The sequence below is a fragment of the Mastomys coucha genome, unplaced genomic scaffold, assembly GCF_008632895.1.
Source record: "Mastomys coucha isolate ucsf_1 unplaced genomic scaffold, UCSF_Mcou_1 pScaffold5, whole genome shotgun sequence".
In the NCBI taxonomy this organism is placed as follows: Eukaryota; Metazoa; Chordata; class Mammalia; order Rodentia; family Muridae; genus Mastomys; species Mastomys coucha.
The window spans coordinates 85,303,915-85,313,443 of record NW_022196911.1 but is presented as its reverse complement, the minus strand read 5'-3'; the positions used below and the strand labels follow the sequence as shown (position 1 = coordinate 85,313,443).

Here is a 9,529-nt window from a genome sequence, read left to right as displayed (position 1 = left end):
CCCCCTCCCCTTCCCCCTCCTCCTTCTCCTTCCCCTATCTCCCCTCTTTGTAATCTGATGGGGAAAAGTGCCTCTTTGTTCAGCTCTGCTTTATGAACTGCTATGTGATTTGAAGCTAGCATAATAATGTGTGAATTTGTTACTCTTCCCAAGTGTTGGTCTTTATCTTTTGCTCTTATATTGTCTCCTGACTTACAGTTCTTTATACAGGGTGGATTCTAACTTTTTGTTACAATGCTATTATTCTTTTCTTACAACCTACTACTTACTATCTTTGCTTATAGTGTCATTTGCTTTATAAACCATTTGTGTCAAATTCATCAACCACTTCTTCAGAGTTCTAGGGTGTGTCTTATTTCAAAAGACCTCCCCACACAAAATTACCAATACATTATTTTCTAATATTCTGGTATTTTATTATTATATTTAACCATATGGAATTTATTTCTATGTACAGAATGTGGCAGGACTCTTATTTATTTTACTAAAAGGATAGTCAATTGTTGTAGCACTCTATATTGGATAATCTATTTCACTCTCTAATTTGAAATGGTATTTTTGTCATAGTATCAAAAATTATAGCTGCTTTCGGCTTTTTTATATTCTACATATCTATCCATCCATTTATACACTGGCACTGTAAAGTTTGAATGACCAAAGCTCTACATTCTGGTTTATGTGGTTAGCCATCTCTTCCCTATTGTATCTTTTTTAAGTTGATTGTTCTCAGAAATCTCTTTCTAGACAAATTTTCAAAACAATTTATTGAATTCTATTTTAAAATACTATGAAACCTTTTTATTAGAGTTCCCTTAAATTTCCAGTGTTTTTTTTTTAAGAAGTAGACTATTCAACATATAGTGTTGTGACAACTGGCTATCCTTTCAGTAAAATAAATAGGATCTTATTTATTCCCATTCCATATATAGAAATAAATTCCATATGGATACATTCAGCAAACAAATCCCAGAATATACGAAAGCAATATATTTATAATTCTGTATGCCAAAGCCTTTCTACCCAAGACATACACTAAAGAAAGAGGTGGTCGATGTATTTGACATAAATGCTTTGTAAAATGTTTTCAGAATTAGCATGTATATTATTCACCAAGCAGCTACTGTGGGTTTAGCACTATGGGAAACCCAATGGACATTAGACATCACTTGCCATCAAAAAATGTATGACATCATTGAGGAAAAAGATACAAACAACTATTGCATGAAATGACAAATATAGAACCAACGTTCAGCTCACTCATGACTATTATACACACCTTGAGATGGCTTCTGCCTCACTTTTTGTTGTTTCTTTCTTCTTTTGGCCTATTTTTTATAATGTTAATATACTGACTGTTTATATTTATAATCAGTAGCTTTAAGTCTCCCTAAGTAACTTCCAGTATCGTCATCACTTACATATAAAGAAACTGAAGTTCAAAGAAGTAATTTTTCCAAGCTCACAGAAAGAGGTACAGGGCAGCTAAGGTTTGAAACCAGATTTCTCATCTTCTGCCACCAATGTCTCCTTCCTTCCCCTTTTCAAATTGCTGCTATTTTGTCAAATGTAAAACTTGTCTCTGAAACCAGAATAGAGAGTGAATAATATCCAGCTTTGTTTCTCGTCCATCCTTTCTAAAGGCAGATAGCAGAAAATAACCATAGAATGCATGTGTGGAGGATGAGGGAAGGTCCCCCCACAACTACTGTCCAGACTGGACTTATCCAGTATTTCCTTTACCTTTAAACTAAGACAAGAGCCTTCTACATAATCTGCAGAGTAACTCCCATGCTCCGTGAAAAGTGTGCCACTCTTGGTCCATGTCTTAATACCCACAGAAGGAGTTGCAGAGACTAACTATGGAGCAGAGACTGAAGGAAGGACAAGCCAGCCTGATTTAGCTATCTACTGAGAGGCTCTGACAGTACCTGACTAATACAGATGTAGAGGTTCACAGCCATCCATTGAACTGAGTACAGGGTCCCTGTACTCATGACGGAGTTAGTTCTCTAACTCATGAAGGAGTTAGAGAAAGGACCAATGGAGCTGAGGGGTTTGTAGCCCCTTAGGACGAACAACAATATGAACTAACTGGTACCCTCAGAGCTCCCAGGGTCTCAACCACCAACCAAGGACTATACATGGTGGGACTGATGGTTCTGGCAGCATGTGTATAGTAGAGGATTGCAAAGTGGAGCATCAATAGGAGGAGAGGCCCTTGGCCCTGTGAAGGTTCTGTGCCCCAGTGTAGGGGAATGCCAGGGCCAATAAGTGGGAGAGGGTGGGGTGGCAAGCAAGGGGATGGGGGAGGCAACAGGGGTTCGTTCTTGTTGTTTTGGGGGGGGGTTGGTCTGTTTTTGTTTTGTTTTGTTTTGTTTTGAGGGGAAACTGGGAAAGGAGAAATCATATGACATGTAAATAAAGAAAATATCTAATAAAAAAAAAAAAGAATTTCAAAATGTGACCAAAGAACCAAGTTGAATGCCTTTCCAAGCAAGGGTTGAACCTTCTTAAGTCTATGAATAAGACTGTCAACTAACAGTCTTCTTTCTAACATCTGTCCCTGGCTTTGCAGAGTCACAGCCCTGCTCGGATGAAGAAGGTTGCTCAGAAGTCTTCCTCCCCACAGACAGTGACTATGACTCCAGCGATGCCCTGAGCCCACGAGACCTGGACCTGGTTTACCTGTCGTCCCATGACATTGCCCAGCAGGCCCTCAGCGGCCTCAGTGGCAGCGCCCCGGATGTCCTACAGGTGCATGACATGAAGGCGTCCATGGGACCTGGCCAGGACCCTCAGGGCCTACGGCAGGCTCCAGACACCGACCAGTCGTGTGTCGAGTTTCTCCACAGCCTGACCCTCACGGGCTTGGCACCCAAGAACCACGGCAAGATGGTGCCAGGCACACGGCCGCCGCTGGGCTTCTTGGGAAAGCGGAAGCCAGGCAAGCACCAGCACTATGGTGGCTTCAGCCGCCACCACCGCTGGCTGCGCATGCACAGCGAGACGCAGTCGCTGTCACTCTCCGAAGGTGTTTACACCCAGCACCTGTCTCGGGCCTGCGGCCTGGCTGAGGATCCTGGGGAAGCAGAGGGGCCTGGACCTATGGTGGATGGGCCCCGAGGCCTGCCGCTGGCCCACGCTGCCAGCCTCCCAGAGGAGCGGAGGAGCTGCCTCCAAGACCCAAGGCAGCCACTGCACGGAGTCTATGTGGAGCCCTATTCCGACACACTCGCAGGCCAGGACCCAAAGCTGTGGACCAATTTGAGCCCTACCCCTGCAGGCCGCAGTAGCCTCCCAAGCTCTACTAGTTCAGAGATGAGTCCAGACCCCACATCTCCAGTTTCAGAAATACTAAGCAGTATGCTTTAGGATGGCCCACACCGGCTATCTATTAGTCCCCTGCTATTCTTTGCATTTCTTCAGCATAGCCCATCCTGCTCCTCTGTGACTTCACCTATTTCAAAGTATTGAAAGTTAGAAATCTAAAGGTTACACATACAAGGCTTTTCGTTTTGTTTTGTTTTGTTTTTTTCCAAAGTGGGCCAACAGGAGGGGGGAGCGGTTCCCACCGTGGTCCCACCCACCTCACCCTAAAAAAATGTATGGACTCTGAGACCTGTGATTCAAATACATAACTCCTTCGATGGCACCCGTGGCTGAGATAGGCCAGCCCAAAGAGGACACTTAATTCTGCAATTTTCTGGTAATATCCACCCTGGGCTGAGAGTTCTTTAGTGAGTTTGTGGTTGATGAAAGAGTTCAGTGGGTGAAAATAAGAATAACAGCCATTCCCTCAAATCCAGACTTTACGAAGCTGCAGCCCATGTTTCATCTCAAGAGCAAAGATACAAGTAGGCTTGGGCTGGGTTTTCCTTCAACGAAACCAGGCTATTCTAAACCGCAGGGTCCTCAGGACTCTCAGGTCCAAGTCTATCCATCAGCACTTGCCTGGTTTAGTGGGTCTTGGAAAGGTTTTTTTTCTTCACTGAGTGTTATGTGGAGAACACCAGAAACAAAAGCGGAGGACGCCTCTTTTCTAGCCCTGTTTTTTGAGATAGAATAGGGCAGGAAGCAGCCTTCCTGGCACTCTCTGATTCCATTCAGTCCTGACAATGAGCAGTAAATTATTCCAGCGAGCAAGGGGATGGCTGGGATTAAGTGAGAGCCTGAATTATAGCAACAAAAAGGGGGGAAGAGAAGACAACAAAAGTCTCTTTTCTTTACAGCAAACCCAATGAGTCCATGGCGGCTGCACCCTTTAGAAGGGCAGTAAATTAATGATATTAATGATATTAAACCGATCAGTTATTGAACAAGAAAGTGTCTTCCAGATGCAGTGGGGTAGGGATGGATTCCTCTAAGCACCAGAGGCACATCGTTCATCCATCATTTCTCATCCTCAAGACTGCTCAGGGCTGGGGTGTTTTCCCTCCACTTTTACCCTGTTCCTCACAGAATGAGTTCTTCCCCCACGGTCCTCTGGCCCATTGGCCACATGGGAAGTCTTTCCTTAGTAGCTCTAGCTTATATCAAGGCATGTGCTAAGTAACACCTGGAAATCCTGCTTTCCCCACACTGCCTCTTACCTGAATTTCTCAAAAGTGAGAAGCTCGACCAAAAACCACACTGTATATTCAAGAAAGGCGCAGTTCTCCTAAAGCCAAGACCCATTTAGTCCACCGCCATTCTAAATGGTCTTTCTCTAAATAACAGGCCTTCCTGTCCTGTTATCCTGCTCCTGACCTCGCAGACCTACGCTACTCTGGAAAGTTCATGCAAACTCTATGTTTACCATGGTGTTCTAATTCCCTCTGCTTAAAAAAAAAAAAAAATGATACAATTAATTACCCTGTGCAAAAGCATAGCTTTGGCCAGTAACCTGTGGTCATTGGAAAACTAAAGCTATAATCTAAGTACTTTTTAAAAAGAGACGTTATGCTTAGTGAACTCTCAAAGAATCTTGATTAAAAATGTCTGCTGGGTGTAGTAAAAATCTCAGCACGTGGGAAGCAGAGACGGGTAAATCTCTCTGAGTTTGCGGCCACCCTGGACTGCAAAGTGAGTTTCAGGACAGCCAGGACCGTAACACAAAGAAACCTTGTCTTGAATAACCAAAAAATAAATAAAATATCTAGAGGTTCTTTGCCATACCTGGGAAGATTTTAAAATTCAGTTTTCTTCTGTCTCTGTGAATTATGGAAGGAATGAGGGTACGTATTTTAAGTCTTTGGCCTTACAAATAGGTCACTTAAGGCCAGAGAGGTAGTGATTTCCTGAAGGTTGTAAGAACTGCCTTAATGTCAGGATTAGAACTCAAAACACCTCCTTTCTAAAGGTACACCACTGGAAATTGATACATACTTGTCAAGCAGTGGTTGTCTAGCCTGTGCTCTTTATTTCATAAAACCACCTACTTCTTATTCCAAATTTGGACCTGTATTCAACCTTTACCTAACAAGTTTCCAACACCATGAATCTCTTTATCGCTGGAAAATGCACACCTTATCAATAGATAAAGTCAACAAATTAAAAACCAAATGTAGGAGAAATGGTCATTCAAATTATAGTTCCTTGTTAATAGCAGAAACGACAGAGTTGTCTGTGCTTGATTTTACTCGTTTCTAATTAGAAGAGAACTCTGAGTGCGTTTGTAAGGTGAATTGCTAGAACTATCAAAACGGAGAAGTGAAGCAACTCTGATCTTGATATTCTATTGGCATAAGGGACAATCCGTGACTGTGAATTAGACTCCATCAACAAGGAGTCAAAGCATAAGCTTGCCCAGTTTCCTAAATTCAGCAAATTCTGACTTACTAAACCCAGCCACATTAAATAAAAACCTACTCATTTATATTGGGATGTCTAGGTTAATTTTTCATTTTCCATGAGCAAAAGAAGCACACCCATGGAATGAATAATGTGCAGGACTCAATTGAATGTGCTTAATCAATTGAAAATGTTATTTGCTAACAATATTCCCATATACAATAGTTATGTTATAGCCTCAATAACTAACCTATTTGTTCAAAGAAACAGGTTCAAGCCTGCCCTCACTTTGAAAAATTGTGAACCCACTTTAAATGAATGCATTGTGGGAGAAATGATTGGATTCTCTAATTCCCAGTTTTGTATTGATTCATTTTGATGACATGTCCATTTTGATGACATGTCCATGGGGAACTTAGAATCCCTATGATTTTTTGTTGTTTTGTTTGGGAGATGATGAATGTGACCTTTTATTCCTTTCAAATACATTCTAAGAGGCTCTTGAGGAAACTTCTCTATCCAAACTCTTTTTTCCAGTTTTTCTAATCTCCTTTACTTGAACCTGAGATAGCCATCTCCCATCCTTCGTGAAGATCCTTAAAGTTCATGAAACGTGGCTCTTCCATATCTGTTTTATATTCTAACCTGGTCAGAGAACCAAAGAGTCAAGAGTGAAACACATCCTGAGACCACAGAGTCCTCACAAGCTAAGAATTGAGCCACATACTAACCATATATCATCTCATGGATATATAGAAGAGGCAGCAGCCTGTTGCAGACAGACAGACGGCAGGCAGACAGACAGACAGACAGACAGGTAGGCAGGCAGATAGACAGACAGGCAGACAGACAGACAGGTAGACAGACAGGCAGGCAGGCAAGCAGACAGACAGACAGGCAGGCAGGCAGGCAGGCAGGCAGGCAGGCAGGCAGGCAGACAGACAAACAGCATGTGCCTGGCTAGAGGTCTCTGGCTGCCCTCCTGCTGTCTATTCATAAGGGAGTACATGCTGGAAAGTGAAACTCATTTTGTGTAAATGTAAATGCAACCACTTCCATGGCCAAGCTATCACATCCTCTAATTGGTGAGGGTACCTGGGACACAGTAATTAAAACCATTAACTCCAGGGAAGGGTTTCTTTTAAGAAGCGGGTACTTAAAGATGAGCTCCACTCGGTCTTAAGAACATTCACTAATGCTCAAAGCAATAATTATACTAACGAAAATGGCTCCATTTGGTTCAAAAACTGAAGCCAGTTACAAATAATATCCTGCCAGCCCCCTTTCCTGAAGGATTCCAAAGCACTTTATGAACAGCAATGACTGAAGCCTTGTTGTACTCCCCTAAAGAGACCTTGTCTGGGAGCCACCTGGCAAACACCTACTCCATCCTTGCCAGGAGATCATGCCAGACAAGTGAAAAAGGAGACTGACCTCTCATTCATTGTTATCCTGACATACCAATGTGTACTCTGCAGAAGGTGAGCTCTGCCCTAGAAGTCAACCCTAGGACAAGAAAGTACAGAAGAAAACCCAACTCTTTAGCATCTTGTTGTTCTCCACTCTCTACCTAAGACATAGTTGTTGTCTCGGACAAGTGTTACTTCGAGCTGTCGGGGGACTGCAGTATGTTTCAGAACCACGATTCTATTACATAGAAGTCAGTAGTTTCAGGAAATGTCCACAATAGTGAGAGAACACTACTAACTATGGTTTTCTAGTTTACTAAGTAAGTGTGCATCTTTGCATCTGTGCTTAGTCAGTGATCATATACTGATTAGAGAAGGTAGTTATGGATTAACAAGAGAACACTCTTAGCAAATGTCTCATTTCATAAAGTCTAAATAGTTTCCCAGATGATTCACTGAAGCAAATTAAGGCTTCCTTGTATATCTTTAAGGAAACTTTTAAACAAACTGTTTGGAAAGCAATGGAATCTCTTCGTAAGTAGTAGAGTAGATGGGGGGTTAGAAATGTCTCTCTTTGCTGGTCTCTTCTTTTAAGACGTCCAAACACATGGCTCATGACTGTTAAGCTAAACTTCCATGCAGCCTTACAAATAACAAGGGTAGTGTATTTAAAACTATGTTGTATAGCTTGGAAACGTATTCTAAGATCTTAATTCAGAGTTTTTCTGAGGTGTTGGACTTTGCCATTAGCAAAAAGTATTTTTAGAGAAAAATCCATTGACTGTTTATAAAGCACTGATTTTGCCATACTTCAGGTCTCTGCTTTTTCCGCTGTACACAGTAGTCATACTTGTGTTTCAACTGTATCTTCTGCTACTGTTGATAAATTTGTCAAATGGTTATTCAGTAGCATAATTAGTTTTGCCTAACAATTGAGTACACAATTTTTTTTTTTAAAAAAAAGGGTTTTGTTTCGGTAAAGAAAGTAGAAAGTTTGTTGTTGTTGTTGTTGTTTTGTTGTTGTTTTATTGTTGTTATTTAAATATTATGCAAAGTCTTTCTTTCCCAGTTGTAAACACTTTTGATTTCAATAAAAGCCAACTTTTAACTTAGCAGTGTTGTGAAGCTGCTAGGTATCACTGTATGTTTCTCTCCCTTCAATCCATATGGATGCCTGACTAGACCCTCATAGTAACCATTATCTAATAACTAATTTACAAAGCCAACTCTGGAGACTTATTGTCATCTGAGTTTCTGTCTTGCTTCTTGCCTGGGGACAAATCAGATGTATGGAGATAATCTATGTATATGATCATAAACATTGTTTGATGTTTGTGATGGAAAAAGAATCAGTGTGTGTGTGTGTGTGTGTGTGTGTGTGTGTGTGTGTGTTGCGTGTTGCAATGTGTGAGATGTTTCATAGAAATAGTAATTTAGATGATATTATATTATGCAGTGTTTGATTGCTTCCTGCCTGGTGTGTACATAGTAACCTGGCTGATTATTGGTTGTTCTTTGCCTAGAACTTATTGAATCCTATTGCCTTGTATGAAACTAAGTGTATGTTAAAATTTAGACTTCAGTACATGATCTGCACAATTTTGTGTGCTTTATACCTCTGTAAATATGCAAATGAATCCTGTGTGGCGTGTTCAATGTGATCTCCAATCTCAGAACAATAATATTTTATAGTATGTACATTTGGAAACTATTTGAACCTTTCAAATGGATATTGTGAATGGCCATTACCCTTGGTCAAACACAATCCTGTGAAATGCATGCCTCTTTAGGAAGTAGTCAGGAATTAACAAAAATTATGATAATTTCTAATGGCAAGTATTTTTGATAATTTCCTACCTGCTTCACTGTATTTTCAAGAAAAACAATGTCAACATAAGAAATGCTATAGTTATCCATGGGAGTGACTTTATCTCATAAGCATTAAATATACTTCACGGTTTACCCCAACATTGTTGAGATCTATGTCAAGCATAAAGAAGTCAGAAGTATTTTTGATTCTTCACATGAGAAATTTTTTGATGTTTTAAGGGTAGTTTGTGAACCCTTTGTCTTGAGAGTGGAGAAATGTCAATTCAATAATAAACTAATAGAATTCTCAGTAGTTGGCTTGCCTCATGCTTTTTCCATGTCTCAATGAAGGCAAAAAAGAAAAAAAAATTCTTTAACCTGAGCTTTTAAAATCTTCTCACCAAAAATTTGTAAGGTATTATTTGGGACATTGTTTTGACCAGTGTCAGCAAAGTCTACCCAGTTAGCTCTCGGTTAATTGATAGCATCAGGACATTTTTCTTTTTTAATTTGATATTGCCAAATATTGAAAACTACAACAT

At 40.7% G+C, this 9,529-nt stretch overlaps 1 protein-coding gene and 1 long non-coding RNA gene across 9 annotated transcripts in view; one reads left to right on the top strand and one right to left on the bottom strand.

The window, feature by feature from the left end:
• Positions 1-2,988, bottom strand: part of LOC116076894 — a 51,551-nt gene extending 48,563 nt beyond the window's left edge. The window contains exon 1 of the long non-coding RNA XR_004113123.1: positions 2,686-2,988. This is a non-coding gene — a long non-coding RNA (uncharacterized LOC116076894). The remainder of the gene's footprint in view (positions 1-2,685) is intronic.
• The window catches only part of Ankfn1 (ankyrin repeat and fibronectin type III domain containing 1), a 407,382-nt gene extending 398,082 nt beyond the window's left edge, over positions 1-9,300 (top strand). For all 8 annotated transcript variants that reach the window (XM_031350944.1, XM_031350945.1, XM_031350941.1 and 5 more), the window contains one exon: positions 2,576-9,300. In XM_031350944.1, coding sequence (XP_031206804.1) covers positions 2,576-3,372 — 797 coding nt within the window. In that variant the 3' untranslated portion in view covers positions 3,373-9,300. The remainder of the gene's footprint in view (positions 1-2,575) is intronic.
• The last annotated feature ends 229 nt before the right edge of the window (positions 9,301-9,529 follow it).